Genomic DNA, 17,153 nt, shown 5'->3' on the forward strand with positions numbered 1-17,153 from the left:
TGGATTATGCAGTACGACAATGATCCAAATCATAGGAGTAAGTGTCCTAAAAGTAAGTGAAAGACTGATCTCCAGTTATCGGAAGTGTTTGGCTGATACTGCTGCTAAAGGTGGCACAACCAGATTTTAAGTTTAAGGGGGCAATTAGTCTTTCACACTGGTGATAGGTGTTGGATAACTTTTTTTGCTTCAATAATAAAAACTGTATTGTGTGTTTACTCAGGTTGCCTTTGTTTTATGTTGTATTTCGTTTGAAGATCTAAAACTATTTAGCATGTGATACACAATAACAGAAGAAATCATGTCAAGTACTTTTTCACAGCACTCTACAGTGTAGCTCCTGTGCTTCTGCCTTCTACACTATACAATTTTACTTTTATATGTCAAATGTCAGTAACAATAAAATGTTTACTGTATTCCAGCACATTCATTCAGACTTTTTCTGTGAGTCTGTGTACCTGAGAGAGGTAGGAGAGAAAAAGAAGAGAATGCTTATAATAAATTTAAACATCTTAACAGACTGGCGTCTGTGGGGTGAAAGACCTTTCAGCTTGTTAAATTTTCCGTTACCTGTAATAATTGTAAACAGGTCTCTGAATTCCCCTACTCTGACTAAAAATGCATGTTTTGTTATTACAAAGATAGAACTGTAAGCTTTCTAAAGACACCAAAAGAATCCATAACCATTTGTAACAAATATCAAGAGCAATGCAGGATATTTAATCACAATTGACATCAAATCTCTGTGGAGTTAATCGGTTCATTTGATAAGAAACCTACATAATGAAATAAGGACATTACCAGCTTGGATTAGAGTTAGTATTTTGTGGTTAGATTGACTTTTGGCTGTTTATCAGTTGTTTTGCCAAGAGAATTTCTTCAACTAGAAGGAGTTTCCAGAATAGCAGTTTCTGAAAACTGTTAAATGTTGCTGATGTGTTTGTGTTTGCGAAGGGCATTACTTATTATCAACATTCAAAATGTTATAAAAGGGCTTTGTAGGCTAATTGGCACACATTATAAATGTAAAGCACTGCTGATTTCATCTTGCATAATTGGCTGTACTTTAGCAGTAACTTTTTTTTCTAGCCAATTTAAGTTCAACAGGTAGCTAAGCGTAAAATAATGATAATGATGCCACCTGTTAATGTCCAGTTCTAAGATCAGACATGGCTTAGTAGGCTACTCTTCAAAACACACAAGGAAAACTTAACTAGTTGTGAAATTATAAATTTAAGATTAATATGTATAATGGACATTTCAAGCATTCTTGCCATTTATTAAAAATTGTTATTATTACAGAATGCCAAGTCTTTCAAGCATCTGCATGAGTAATGTTTATATCATCACACTCTACAGCAGCTATGTGATATTAATAATTCATTCCACAGTAAGAGTGACAGACCTGATAGCATGTGCCAAGTCCACACACTTCCAGTGCTCTACTGGTTGGCCATTCAGCTGAAGCACTGTGTCCAACTGCTGCAAACCAGCCTGGTGAGCTGGACCACCTTAAAGTATGACAGAGAACAAATTCCATAGCCAACATACCAAAGTATACAATACTGAAAAGTGGATACATAAAAACACATGTAGCAGTTTCTGTTCTGCATGAAGAAGTTTCTAGAATGTGACGGGACTGACCTGGGTCCACAGCCTGCACACGCACAGGTGAGTCTGAGCATATAGTGAAGCCGAAACCATCCTTTCCCCTCAGAATGGTAACCTGCATGAACACACATCAGCCAGAACAGATCTATCACACAGTCGATGGGAACTGAATTACCTGAATCGCTGCATGTGTTAAGCTAGGTCAAGCAATCATGGTCTGGGTCAGTTCCAATTCAGAAGCTTAATGGAAATCCACTTACTCAAGACCTCCAAGTGGGACTAGGGCAGACTTATGGCATTTATAATTGAGTAAAGGTGAAATTCTTCCAGGAAATACACTAAATGCAAGATATAATTATCTTATTTCATATAAGATAAAAGACCACAATGATTATTTTGGCTGAGACAACAGAAAAGAAGGTCAAGCAAAACAAACATTAAAGAAAAAGGCCTTCAAGTGAGAAATACAGTATCCCAGCAGCAGTCGAGTTCAAATGACACAGCTCCAAACAGTCTGAGATATTAAAATGTACAAGTTGCTGGGAGATGTAGAGAGGCCTCCACTCTCAGTAGGAAGAAAGGGAAACGAGTTGCTTCTGAAAACTGCCAGGGCTCAGATAAACAGTGCAGTGGGGGATATTTGGACAGGGCAGAGGTGAAATGCCAAAAGAAGCTGGTGCCAAACTAAATAGCAAAATGTGGAAAAAAATGTCTTGCGTGTAACATGACACTGGGTAGACAACAATAAAGTAGCGAGATAGAGGGAGAGTGGACAGGGCTATAAAATTTTGGAAGCATTCCTTTCGTTTTTTTTGCTTCCTCTTCATCAGCTAGTTTAAGTAAACCAATGAAACAATTATCAGTCTTGTCTCTCACCTCCCCATCAGTGCATACTGATTTCTTTCTTCCATATGTATGGCCCACAGTAATGTAATGGAATGGCCTCTAACTGTACAATTGTACAATTGGAAGCATCATCCCTGGACAAGTACTTCTAAATCTAGGATCCATTATATTTCCCTTCATGTACTTTTACAAATTTCAGCAGATGTCTGGTATTCCCTGAGAACCGAAGCACTAAAATATTTTACATAAAATAAAACATGAGCACCCTGTAACGGAACAGGTAGTTAACACGTTTTAGTAAATGGATATGCCAAAAACAAAATCTCAAATAATTAAGTACAATTATTCAATAAATAAATTACTCCACATATAAACTGTCTCCTGTATAGTAACTATGTAAACTTCAACATTCAATGCTCCCAATTTTACCCACCAGCAAGACAAAAATAAGCAGCAGGACCAACCTGAGGCAAGTTGCGTTCAATGCAGAACCTGCACAGTCCATGAATGGTATGCATAGCTCCTGACCTACACCTGCCTGCACATGTACTGTACGTGACTCCCCTATAGCTCTGTTCGTTTTTTAAGTCTGTATCACTACATGCAACGGTGCTGTTGATCAGAGTGTAGTACTAGTAGAACTCGGCATGCCCGCTCATGGGAACCACTCTGTGTAAAAGAATCACAGGAAGTAACCTTCCAGCCCCCCAGGCCGTGGCCAGGCAGTATGGCTGCACTTGATAAGCCAACAGGTTTCCTGAACAGTTCGGCAGTGTAGTGTCTCTCTCTCTCTCTCTCTCTCTGTCTCTCTCACCCTCTCTCTCTCTCTCCTGCTAGGCCTGATTTCATGTAAACACAAAACATCCATTATGACCATGGGGCATTAAAGACATGTTTGTTTAAGCTGGGCACATGTCAGCAAGGTGTTACAGTGGGACTTTCTCCTGTACGTGCCAAAAAACAAGTCCGGCAAAAGTTAACACTCCTTTGCACACTTATGATATGAAGAGTATAAATTTAAGAAAATTAAGTAAAAACAATAGCTCATTCTACAAAACCCATAAATATACCTCTTTACTTGATACGTTCCCCTCAAGATTATATCAGCAAACTACATTTTTATTAGTCCAATAAAACTCAAGAGACCAAACTTCAGAACCGAAAAGTCTCATTACAGTAAGACAGGAAGGAAAGCCATCTATGATTATGACTGGCTTCATCAGTTTCCAGTTTTTAGGTAGGAAAAGATGTCTTTGCCAAGAACAAACAGAATGGCAAGCGCATGGAACTCAAAAGGAGATAAATCATAAACAACACATAGAGGCGGGCTTCCTATTATGGCCACTTTGTTAGCCTTTCCCGTTTCCCAGCTTTGTCTGAAGAGAAAAGCCCAATTGGAGAGCAAGGCCTGGGAAAAGCTGCACACTAAAGTAGATGGGCGGGTTTGGAATCAGTGTGAGGGTGTAAAAGACAGAGACAGAAGGACACTGAGAGAGAGAGAGAGAGAGAGAGAGAGAGAGAGAGAGAGAGAGAGCTAATGACAGGATCAGTGTGTACGTGAGAGAGAGAGAGAGAGAGAGAGAGAGAGAGAGAGAGAGAGAGAGAGAGAGAGAGAGATGATGATGATGATGAACAATGAAGAATAATACAATGTATAATATTCACAACCACACACCTCTCTATTCTTCAGCATTAACACAGTTCTTTTACAATATGCTATTAATGAGAAGGTATGGGTGTTTATTCATTTCTGAATGCTAAAATCACATATATAACAAACTCTATAAAAAGACACTGTTAAAATCCCACCATAAGAAGTCCACATCCTACACCTATCACATAGACACAGTTCACAGCAGTAGAAATAGCCAGTGTCTAAATATTTATATTAAATTAAAGGTTTGCTGTATGTGTAATGTTTAAATTATATTCTCAGTCACTAAGAAGAACTAAGGAACACATAAAAACATAAAGTTAGGTGGCTTCCACACTGAAATAAGATATCTGAAAGAGCACACATGCCTGAACAGAATGACTGCAACACAAGTTTTTGTCCTTTTTGTCCTCTCTCATATACACTTTTTCCCTCCTATCAACTTCATACTATATCAGATGTATACTAGTACAAAGCCTGTCCATGCAAACGGAGGTCACAAATGGCATTAGTCTTGTTCTTCCAACCATCACTAAAGCATATGTAAAATTAGGAATGCACAGTTAATTATTATCTCACCAACTCATCCTAATAAGTTGGTGAGATACTATGAGTGGGATGCAGGCAATCATCAATCAAGTTTTCTGTCAATTTACATTAATAATCTGATAAACTGCAAGAAAACTATATTTAATCACTAATGTGCTACCAAATTAAAGGATTAAAGGTAAAACCTCACTCACGGTTAGCGATTGCATGTCCTCTGGGGATATAATATCAGGTACAACAGCATGGTTGGTCAGAGCAGCATCTGAAACATATACAAGAGAATCCCATGAGTCCCAGGAGGAAAGTGTGGCCTTTGAGAACATTGCTCCAATATGTGAGGAATCCTGAAACACAGCAGCACACTTTAGCCAGAGTTGCGCTTTGGTCGAGATGAAATGGAGTTAAAGAAGATTGAGAGTGCCTTTATTCATCTCACATGGAGCTTTGCTAACTGCTTTAGCCAGAGTGAAAGAGAGAGAGAGAGAGAGAGAGAGAGAGAGAGAGAGAGAAATCAGCTTCTCTCAATGCATTATCCCTATCCCAATCTACCAACTACAGGCTCCCCCCACATCGCTCCCAGGAAACAATGTCTTTTAAGCCTTCTTCATTGAAGTTGCTTTCAGCTGGGACACAATACAGCTGCCTTTCTCCCCTAAGGTCTGACCCAATGCTCTCTCTCTCTCTCTCTCTCTCTCTCTCTCTCTAGTGTAATCTTTTCTGTTTTCACATACTGCACACGCGCCCTCCATCTCACTCCATTACTTAATCCTTGAACACATGCACCACAATTGTCAGAACTCTCATTGCATCTTCACAATGCTTTTACTTAAATACAAAAACTAGCTGTCACACCCACTTACATTCATCCTAACTAGTCACTCTGGGTGAATGTCCCTGCAGGAGGCTAGGGAAAGAGACTAATCTCAAAAGTAACTTTGAACTGACTTGGACACTCCATTAAGTTTTTCTGCATTTAAAATAAAAACAAAACAGTGGCCTATGTACAGCTTCCTTGTTACTGAATAGTACAGGGTGACTGTGTTCTGCAGTGACACATTAGCGTCCTGCACTGGATGCTGGCATTGTATAGTAGATTTTAATAATGAACAAGGAAGCTTAGAAGAGCATTTCTATGGAAGACATTTCAAAATTTAACTAGGTACGTAACTACATAATTTAACTCCATATAGGGAGCAATGTCGAATTTGAATTTGCTTACATTTATCTATTAAACAACATCGAGAGTAATAAATCAATAAAGCAATTGATAAAGAATGCTTATACATGGTCCTTTCCCTTTATTAATGGGAATAAATCCAGACATTTTAAAGACTTCAGACAATTACCAGTTTCAAACTTAACATTTCAGTTTTGAAAGGTCATTAACCATATAATGAAAGGAGAAAACATGAAATGTAGGGTTGCAACAAATAATCGATAAAATCGCTAATAATCAAAATAATCGACAACAAATTTCACTATCGTTTAGTTGGGTCTGTGACGTCACTATGACGTCCCCATCAGTGACCTCACTTCACAATAGGGCTGCACAATTAATCGAATATTGATCTCGATTATGATTTTGTCTGCCCACGATTACACGAACAAGTTCGACTGCGATATTGACGTTTAAAATTCGTCCTTCTCTCTTAGAAAACTCAGCTGCATATTAAATCAAGCACTTCCTAAACTTACAGCCAATCACCATAGAGTGGTGCAGGGATGACGTCATTTTGTAATGCCAAAACCCAGAAATGGATTTATCATTTTAGCGCTCGCGATGTGAGCTTCGCTTCAGGTTTCAGAGCACGCTGCATGCTTCAGCACTTGTGCGAAGGGAAATCGTGACACTAACAAGTTGCTAAATGGGACTACAGAGTTGTCAAGTTGTCGGGGACATTAAACGACATCACGATGAACAGGAAAAACTTTGCAGATAAACTGCTTCAGGTGTGCTATGCACAATTCCCCCCAAAAAACATGTATGATCCACAGAGTAAATTAATTATTATGGAAATGTTTTTAAATCAAGTTTGGAAAAGTTGTCGGAAGCTTGTTGATGGTGACGTTGAAGTCGAGCAACCGTGGTATAGTTCATTTATAGCGTACAGTTAGCTGTTTATTTCTGGCGAATGTATTTAGGCTTCAAACTCATAAAAGTTGTGTTCATTTGTGAAAATTATCTTGATGGACAAAACGTATTACTGTAAACTTTTATTGGTCACAGAGCTTATTTTTTGCAATAATCCAAAAGTCTATGTGAAAATCCTATTGGGTTTTTGTCGAGGGAACCGGTGTGATGATAACTTCTGGGTTCCGGTACAAAATGATGTCCTCCCTGCGTCACTCTACTGGATGATTTGGCTTAGTCTCTCCTCCTGTAAATACTGTTATTGCCTTTTCTGCAGACGCCTGAACTGTTTTCATTTGGTTGCATATTCATTTTGATCAAATATGTTGTTTGATGCTATATTTAGAAACAAAAGTAATTGTGTTTTTATAAGAACAGTAACTGTAATGGGGTTATAACATGTAATTGTATATATTTAATTTCATATTTTCATTTGGTTGATGGCATTTTTATTTTTACTTATCCTATATTTTGGGTACAATTTTATTTATATTTTGCTTCTACGAGATGATGCACTTTAAGGACCAGTCTAATTTGATGCAAAGATTTGTACATTTGCAGGAATGTAGCACAACATGGAGGTAAAAGCAACGGTCTGTTTATTTAAATGTGAAAGTGCAATAAAAATATGTTGTACCTAAAATCAATGAATAACCATGATTAATAATCATGATCTCAATATTGATCAAAATAAACTGGGATGATCATTTTGGCCATAAGGCCATAATCGTGCAGCCCTACTTCACAATGGTGAAAAACACATTTCTATGAATAAAACACGTGAAAAACAGAGATCACAGAGTGAGCTGCTGCTGCAGGAAATGTGCATGATCCAGGTCGTCCAAAACATGAGAATGTTTTATATTAAGCGCTTCAAACAAACTCGTAAGTGCGTTAACGTTTAATGTGTTCCAGACATGTTTTCTTCAGTGCAGAAATGACATTTTTACCTTTATATCCTTATCTGTCCTGACAGCGAGCGAGTCTCCATTAAACTTCACTGAATGAGGGCGAGTCTATGCATACATGTCAATCAAACAGCACGCAACAGAAAGGCAGCGCAATAACTCTGACTAAAATATTCATTTTGATCAAATATGTTGTTTGATGCTATATTTAGAAACAAGAGTAATTGTGTTTTTATGAGAGCAGTAACTGTAATGGGGTTATAACATGTAATTGTATATAAATGTAAGAAGTGTCATACATTTACAGAATAAAGAAACATGTTACTGTGTTCAGATGAGGGAATGTGTGTGTTACTGCAGAACATTCAACCTCTTACCAGTTAACACTTAGTCTGTGCTTTTGCTTTTCTATTCTTTTTTTAGCATTTTTAATATAGTGATTTAACTTCTGCTTTACACCTTGTGGACAATCAGTTGTTGTTTTTTTGTTTTCAAAATGTAATGTTAATATTTTTTTTAAATCCTTTGCACAATGTATAGCATAGCCCACATAGATACATTTAATATCTTTTTCATAGCCTTCAACACGCTCAATGTTTGAAGGACAACGTTGGGCATAATATGAAATAATGTGGTTTTTTTTTTTAAAAAATACAGAAATAAAAATTGGCCTTTTAATCCAACTAATCAATTAATCGAAGAAATAATCGACAGATTAATTTATTATCAAAATAATCATTAGTTGCAGCCCTAATGAAATGCGATATACTTTAGAGAAGCTGTGTTAGTGTTAAAAAAAAAAAAAAGGTGAATTTAATTCGTGAATTTCCAGGCCTATAATCAGCTATTAGATAATCAGCTGTAGCCATAAGCAGAGAAATAATCATCTTTACTCACCATCAGATTGCTTGATGCGACGTGTAGCTACTCGCAGATGTTTGTTCCTGCCCAGCTCCTCACCCAGGAGATAATACCAACCCCTAATCTCCTGCACAAGGAATTAAAAAAGTGAGGTCTTTCACATGTCCAGAAAGACAGATCAGCACAGACAGCGAGAGGTGAGAGACTGAGGAAAAAGCAAGAATACAATGAATTCTCTTGCTCTTTTGAACAAATCTGATGCTCACTCAGTGTCTGTCTAGCTTCATCTAATGCTGCTAAAATGATCACCTTCCAAAGAATGTGTTAGCGCTCATTCCACAGAGGAAATCTTGATAAATGTTTAAAAATGTGACCTTTGTAGGTGTTTGTGTAGTGGGAAACCTGCAAGAAGGTAGTACAGAGCTTCACATGCTCATTATGTGCTTCCTTTAAGTACTGTACATCATTTTCAAATTCCACTGTAAAACCTTATTTGCCACTGATCATGCTATATAATGATGATCAGGGGAAATTATTTATCTACAAGGATGCAAATTAATGAAGCCCCCTGTTTTCTGTTAAAATGATCTTTACCTTGAAATGGTCTCTAACGAAGACCATTATATCAGTTTAGCAGCTCTATGCATGTACTATATAAATCTTGCCTTTTGCTTATAATTCTTATTATCTTATGATTTGTTCTTTTAAATAATAAACACTTGCACATCAAAGATATTATCACTGATGTTTATACCTTTGCAGAAGTGATGAGGGAGTGAATACCAAAACTCATACAGCCCAGGAACTCACTCCGTCTGCCGGAACAAACACGCATCCAGTCAAACCAAAGCTATAAACAACTACAATATAATGAGTTTAAAAAACAGAAAAGTATATAGTTCTTGTGGGTTTACTGAAAATGTAGCACAGAAATTTAGCACAAGACGTAGCAAATGATTCAATACATAAAAACAGCAAAAAGAGCCACCTAGAAGTCCGACTGCGATTCCAAGCGGTCACTAATAGTCTCTTCAGTTGCTTGTCCTCACCCACATCTCTGTGCACAAAGATCAAAAACCTCAAAACCTCATCAATCACTGACCAATCACATGAAAAAACAGTAGCTCCCCTATACAAAGGGCTTCTGTGTCTTAAGAGGAAAAGCTTTTTCCCCTGATTCAGGTTGGTCAGCAAATATAGGACTAGCAACCAAGACATGCATTTAATGCTCGAAAAATGACAGAGAGGATTGAATAAACTAATATACAATGAATTATTCGGGTAAGATAATGTGACATTTAGCTTTATTTTCATGCATAAAACATAATTTTGTTCTTAAAAGCTGATGTATTCGAGCTGCATAACATGTAATAGAAATATTTTCCTCTAATATGCAAATAAGCTCTGTAAAAAATGACAATTTTAATGTTCCATGAGCATTAAATTCACCAAATTCTGAACCATCACTTGCTATTTTTAATATATACTCAAACAGATAAAAACCCACCTCTTCCGTGAATACCCAACTAATCCCTAAAATGACATCCCTACATTATCCTAATAAATAAATAAATGAATAAATAAACCCTACTCTTACACCTCTACTCTGCGCACTTGGTGGTAGGACTACTTGTATTGTTCTCTGCTTGATATATCGCTTTACTTGTATTTCCTCATTTGTAAGTCGCTTTGGATAAAAGTGTCTGCTAAATGAATAAACGTAAATGTAAATGTAAATATTGCAAAGCATTTTGTTCATGATATATAGCAATATACTGTAATTATATTATACCATTTCTGTCCATATCATGTAGCCAGTTAAGATGCATTGTGAATACTGTACTTACATCATAAAGAACTCATTAAAGACAGGACTCTTGCAATTGATGACAGTCCTGGTCTTCTGCCTTCGACTGTGGTCAACATCTGGAACTAGAGTTATCTGAAATAGAACATCACTCATATATTAAACCGTTCTTTTGCATTCTACGTGTTTCACTATAACATGAATCCATTTGTGTCATGGACGTAGGGGATGTCACCCAGCACATTGCATTTTGGGTTATATCTAAGTGGACAGACGACCCAGATACTATCTTCTGCTTGAAAGCAGCAGAGCCTAAGAGTGTGTTCAGTCTAAAATAAAACTCCTCAGAGGATAAAAGGACAGGCATGGATGAAAACACAAATCTCACTTTGTCATTAAATCCTGAACACTGTCTAAAAAATTCAAGCTAGTATTAAAGATTAAAGATGCATTTTAAATGTTGTATTGTCCCCTTTAAACACAAATTTATGAACAGGTGTATTGTTTGCACTAACCACGCGATATACATTGACCTACCTTGACATACGAGTCACATGGCCTGCACTCCCGTCCCAGCAGACCCCTGGCTTCCAAAACTGTGGGGTTTTGACACCGAATCGGTAAGTATGAAACTTTCATTTATTACTTTATTGCTACATTTATTTCTGCCAACAATGATGCAAATTATCCAAACAATGGCTTTCAAGCAAAGTTGAGTAATCATTAACATTAATGTATAGCATTTAGAAAGTCATTTCAGAACAAACAATGCCTTGCAAAATCACTAGCAATCCATTTCACGATTAATTATATATACATAATATGACACGAGGAGTTATGGTACTTACTCTGAATATGAAGCAAGCCATTGTCTGGCGTTACTGTCAGTTTCAACTGGCCTGTGAGCAAAAAGGCATCTATTTTAAACACCTGTTTTTGAATAAAAATGACGGTGGTCTCAAAAACTAACAGTTTCAACAATATATTTATTATTATTTTATTTTAGTTGGCTTATTAGTTACACTCCAACTAAAAAAAGTCATCCCATTCATTAGAAAAACAATGGCTTAGAAATGATCAAGACTTACCACGAGTTTGTACAATGAATGAGAATTTCTGCCATTTTTCAGACCAACCAAGTGGCTCACTCGCTGTATATTTACAGTCCATACCAAAAAATACTTAAATACCAAAGCTAAAGATCAATCATAGCTCAAAGGTCTGACTAGAAACAGCACATTTAGCCAGCACATTTAGCCAGGGTCAAAAGACAAGAAAGCAGGCATGTATTTTAACCGCCTTTCCATTTTTGAATAGCTGATAAGGCAGCTGGAGTTCTGATTGGTCAGAGCTGCTTTAAAAGGAGCACAGGGGGTGTGTCAGCAGCTGTTGTTGTTCCTGTTGACGTATGAACTGAAAAGTCGCGGTCTATGATCTGAGATCAGTTTTGACGTCTACCTTATCATGCTTAGCCAATAATCTGAGTGATTAAAGCAGGAGAAAAACTATCCAGAACATTAATCACCCTGCTCTTCTCCTCCGTCCCTGCTGTATGTCTGTGCTCACTACACAATTGTCAGATTACACAGAAGACACATTCATTTGCGTGTAAAACATAGGATGGATGGCCCTTACACTGGACCTGACTCTACATCAGTGTGAAGCTCAGATTTAAGATCTGTCAGTGAAAAATGATGCAGTAAAATAAATCACTTACTGCAATATGTGTACATTAACATTTTTAATGTTGAACCATTTTGAAAGGTCATTGTTCTATATCATCATACGTTTTAATGAAACAGGCTTTATGCTCCTGGGAGGTCTCTGTTTAGTCTGTTAATGGACTTTACTCCCAGTGAGTCACTCATTACCCTAACAGGAAATAAACCACTCGTAACACCCATGTTGCCTCATTAATTCCTGCGTCAGGTCATTCATGACCACCAGCTAAGTCCAAGTTCACAGATCTGACTCATGTATGGAAACAATAACAGCAGGCTTTGTTATTCTAATGTCACGAGTTGACGTATGATCTAGTTTGTGTTGATGTGAAGGGCAGTGGTATGCAGAGCTCCCAGCAAAAGCAGAATAATTTCCATACTTAAGGCACTACATTATGTATATTCATTACTTTCAGATAAGGAACCATGGAAAACATACTAAATGCAGCACTACATTTCTAAACAGTATATTGTTTCAAGGCAGAATAAATTTATGCAAACTCTTTTAACAAATGAGACATTTAAAATAGTAGTGTTTTAGAGAGTGCTTGAAACAGATAAGCAGTTACGTATGTATAATACATAATTAAAGGATTATCTCAAGCCGAATGCAAAAGAGATGAAGAAAATTTAATGCAAACTGATACTGTTGCAGGCTCATCCATAGGAGCAGGAAACCCTACCATATACATCAGCCAGAGCTGGGGACAGGACAGTTAATGGTGTTGGAAGATTTGAGTTTAAATACTCCTCAGCCACCAAGATCTTGTTATATAGCAAATAACCTAAATTAAATCTTATAAATTTAAACAGTGCATACAGCCTGTATAAATGTGTCTCCGTTTTCCAGTGCCAGATTTTTTTAGGCTAGATTCAGGAACTTTTTTGTGGTTATTGAGATGTAGTTGGGTATGTCTAATACCACTCAAACTGAACTGCTAGACTGTATTCTGGATGAAAGTATGTTGTCCTCTTTCAACTGCCTATTACAGGGTTACTTTAACTAGACTACTATAAGCTAAGTCAAGTGTGATAGCCTCTTGACTGAATTTCGTTTGAGGCTATGTTGTTATTAATGCCCCACCAAAATCTATGATATCGAGCCACGACTGACTGCTGGTTTATGATTCGCTGAATCTGGATCTGAAATTTTACAGATATTTCATGCTGCCATCTAGTGGCCAAAAGAGTGTAGCACCAGAATAATGATATTGTTTTCTGGACATAACGTTCTCAGAGATAACTCAGAGGTCTGTGGGTTGTTGCATGTATTTGTTTCCTCACTGAATGGGTACTATATCTACAGTGGCACTATTGTCAATACAAATGCTGACAGAATAAGTACAGATTTGCTTGCCTTTGCCCCTAAACACAGATGGGTGAATCTTCCTCCTTTTTCTAGGGACGGGTTTTGGAGTGGTACCGGTTGTCAGGGAGGTTTTAACCACCGCTGCTACTTTAACCTGTGCTCCTGGACTCCTGTGGCACAACGCTCTCTTCCACTCGCTGTTCTCGTGCCGACCTGGACAAACACTGAAATAACCATAAAATCATTAAAATAAAACACATTACCATATGTAGTCATTAAATGTGCAGTAATTAATGTAGTTTTTCAAGACCTTAATAATCATATAATATACCTTAGAAAAACTTTGATTCACAATATGAATGTGCAATGGATCTGGCCATTTTCTTTATTTCAATCTTCTGTTTAAAAATATACACCCTAGAAGTTATCTCCATCCCAACCTGGAACAGAACTGCTCAGCTCTGCACAACTCATAGGTCATCTGTAGTTTCAATTGAGAGCGTGTTTGAGAGAGTGAAGGGGAACAATTCAATATTTCTCAAATCACATAAACTACATGGCCAAAGGTATGTGGACCAATCACTCCAATATGTGCTCGTCATTCATCCATCCATTTTCTGCCCCCACTTTGCTGTTATAATGACCTCCATTTTTCTGGGAAGGCTTTCCGCTAGATTTTGAAGTATGGCTATGGGGTTTGTGCTCATTCTGTCACAAGAGCATTAGTGAAGTCAGGAACTGATGTCAGGCGTGGAGCCCAGGTACACAGTCAGCATTCCAATTCATTCCAGAAATGATCACTGGAGTTAAGGTCAGGGCTCTGCGCAGGCCACTCAACTTCTTCCTCTTCAACCTTGGCAAACCATGTCTATAAACACCTTGCTATGTGCATGGGGCATTGTCATGCTGGAATAGGTTTGGACTTGACCCCTTAGTTCCAGTGAAGAGAAACTATACAAATATGTGTGCTTCCAACTTTGTGGCAACAGTTTGAGGAAGACCCACATATGCAGGTAAAGGTCAGGTGTTCATAGTGATAAGTAAAATGTGCATCATTTACTTGTATAATATTCTAGAGCATTTTAGTGCATATAACTGTCCACTGAAAAATACAAAAAAGCCTAGATTTTACAAACAAAATCAAACAAATTTCTTGAACTAGCTTGTCCACTTCATACCTGTATGTACATAAGTATGGTCAAATACTGTTCTGAAACCATTTTTGGCACGGCTGCAAACTTTAAATTTATCTGAACATAACAGTATGTGTAGAGTGTGACGTTAGAGTGTGACCTGCTAATGATTAAGTGCTTGACTAATAATAGTCACTACTAAAAGTACACGTATGAGTTGCACTTAAAAGTATTTTTGTTTTGAAAAAAAGGCATAGAAAGGCATACTTTGACTGTTGCGAGGGAGCTAGTACCCTCTTGTGTAGTATATCTCTTGCTGAAGCTTTCCTCTCAATGTTGTCTGAATTTCCATTGTTTTCCCTCCTCTCTCTGCCTGGCATTTTCACTAATGGTCCTTGGTAAAGGTCTGGCTCCCGGAGCCAGCATGGCTCTTTAAAGGTGCTCCTCCTAGAACAAGAACCAAAATCAGTCAGGTCTTATTATAGCACAGTTACTTTCTGCTTAAAGTACTCCACCAATTTTCAAGCGAATCTCTGTCGATATGTGGTTATCACAGACAATAATTTTGATGCATTTCTCTACATACTGAGAAAATACAGAAAATCTGTTTACTCAAAAATCAATGCATAATGGAGGTGTAAGGGCAGTTGGAACAATCAATAATAATGCCAATTTAAAAGTACTTCTAAAATCCTCACACTAACAATAAAGCTATTAAATTCAGTGAAGAGTCCTGACACTCTCATTCAGTGCATGATGGTTGTGTTATACCATTGCACTGAGCCAATCAGGCAAGGGCTTTATAAAGGGGAAGACTTTTACTTCTCCATAACCAAATCAAAGTTAATGCCATCGAACACCCAATCATGGCATGCAGTCAGAGGCACAGAATGTGCGACTGGATGTGTATCATTCTATAATTAATTTTCTGTGATAATCATGACTCATCATATCCACACAATTACATTGACAACAAACAGGAAAAAAACACAAACACACAGATTGAAAATCTGTGTCCAATCTCTGAATAGGATGCATACATATTTAGAGCTTAATATACAAACACCTTTTTGAAAAAAAAAATTGTTTCTTAACTACAACAAGTGACCTTACACAACCATTATAAGAGAGCAGAACAAATGGGATTCCTTTCTTTTCTCACTACAGGGAAACAGGACAATTATCGCTTGTAGTAATTACACATACACTACATGCAGCAGATAGAGAACATGTTGAAAAAATGCTGAATCCATTAAGGAATGCTGCTTCAGAGGTTAGCACAGCAGGAGTTTAATTAATAACCACAGTGGAGTCTGGCCATTTTACATTACATTTATGGCATTTGGCAGACGCCCTTATTCAGGGCGACTTATGTTTTTTGCATTTGAGGATTAAGGTCCTTGCTCGAGGGCCCAGCAGTGTTGGGATTTGAACTCTCAACCTTCTGAGCAGTAGGTGAACATCTTAACCACTGAGCTGCTCGGACAAATTGGTGTAATACAGAAAGAGGGACATAATGTGTAAAATCAAAACACAAATTTCTGTTTAGTTATTTACTGTAAACCTGTGCAAAGTGCAAGTGTACATTACTTGGGAAAACCCATAACATCTCATTTAACAACACAGTGTTGCTGCACCATCTGGGTCCACTTAAATGGATCTCATGTATCTAAAGAAGGCTATTGACAGCTCAATGTAAGATATTTTTGAATGATTGGACCGCAGAGTGTTTGTCACACATCACTGGATCTATTGCCTTAGTATACTCAGTACATGTCCTGTGCTAGTGCATTTAGGAAACTGGAATTCTTATTAACCTGAAGGCATTTCATCATTAATTTCAAGGGAACTATGTAATGTTACAAAAACATTTCTGTGGTTTATTATGTAATGGACCATATTAAATAAGAGAGCACATTTCTAATAAAAACAATCAAGTCTGTCCTGAATTTTACAGAAATAGAAGAACTGGAACCAACTACCAGCTGATTTTCTTACAAAACTGCTAAGGGAGTAATGATACACTCTGGTCATAATTCGATTCAAATCACAATATTGGCGTCACGATTAACAATGAAATTTGATTCTCAGAATATTGTTAACAAAATTTTGATGATCATTATGACTAAAAATACTCATTTTATTTCTATGTAATAAACAATGTTGTCTGTATAAAGCTAAATTTTAAAAAATGCTACAAATGTAGGTTTAATATTGTAAACAAAAATTCAATTAAATAAACAAAGACTCTGAACTGGGGATAATCATTGATTGAAACATAATGAGCTCCGTAGCAGCACCTGAGGGATCATTTTAACTGGAAATAGAGCTCCAAAGTCAGTTAAAAGACTCTTACTCTGTCACTGTAGATCGCAGCAGAGTGGGGCTGCTGTCATTTGAAAGCCACTGAAGAGCTCTTTTAAACTGTTATAGCATGGTCATGTAACCATCCATTCATCCATCCATTTTCTATACCGCTTATCGTACTGGGTCGCGGGGAACCTGGAGCCTATCCCAGGGAGCATGGGGCACAAGGCGGGGTACACCCTGGAAGGGGTGCCAACTGCTTCACTGCTGCAGCGTCTGGTATAAAATTTTAGCAGTGCAGGACTTATACACTCCA

The 17,153-nt window shown here is 37.4% G+C and overlaps 1 protein-coding gene across 4 annotated transcripts in view; it reads right to left on the reverse strand.

Annotated features, from left to right (window-relative positions):
• Window positions 1–17,153, reverse strand: part of LOC108256033 (regulator of G-protein signaling 3) — a 45,443-nt gene that overhangs the window by 23,253 nt on the left and 5,037 nt on the right. For 2 of the 4 annotated variants that reach the window (XM_017452505.3, XM_017452504.3), the window contains exons 2-12: window positions 14,798–14,977; window positions 13,446–13,621; window positions 11,216–11,266; window positions 10,905–10,963; window positions 10,408–10,502; window positions 9,549–9,617; window positions 9,315–9,375; window positions 8,597–8,687; window positions 4,855–4,922; window positions 1,645–1,726; window positions 1,406–1,511 (exon numbers count right to left, since the gene is read on the reverse strand). In XM_017452505.3, the coding sequence (XP_017307994.1) occupies window positions 1,406–1,511; window positions 1,645–1,726; window positions 4,855–4,922; window positions 8,597–8,687; window positions 9,315–9,375; window positions 9,549–9,617; window positions 10,408–10,502; window positions 10,905–10,963; window positions 11,216–11,266; window positions 13,446–13,621; window positions 14,798–14,977 (1,038 nt within the window). Of the gene's footprint in view, window positions 1–1,405; window positions 1,512–1,644; window positions 1,727–2,921; window positions 3,145–4,854; window positions 4,923–8,596; window positions 8,688–9,314; window positions 9,376–9,548; window positions 9,618–10,407; window positions 10,503–10,904; window positions 10,964–11,215; window positions 11,267–11,455; window positions 11,628–13,445; window positions 13,622–14,797; window positions 14,978–17,153 lie in introns of those variants that run through there. The other 2 variants (XM_017452506.3, XM_053674558.1) reach the window with 2 other exon arrangements.

Source organism: Ictalurus punctatus, chromosome 22, assembly GCF_001660625.3.
Source record: "Ictalurus punctatus breed USDA103 chromosome 22, Coco_2.0, whole genome shotgun sequence".
NCBI classification, from domain to species: Eukaryota; Metazoa; Chordata; class Actinopteri; order Siluriformes; family Ictaluridae; genus Ictalurus; species Ictalurus punctatus.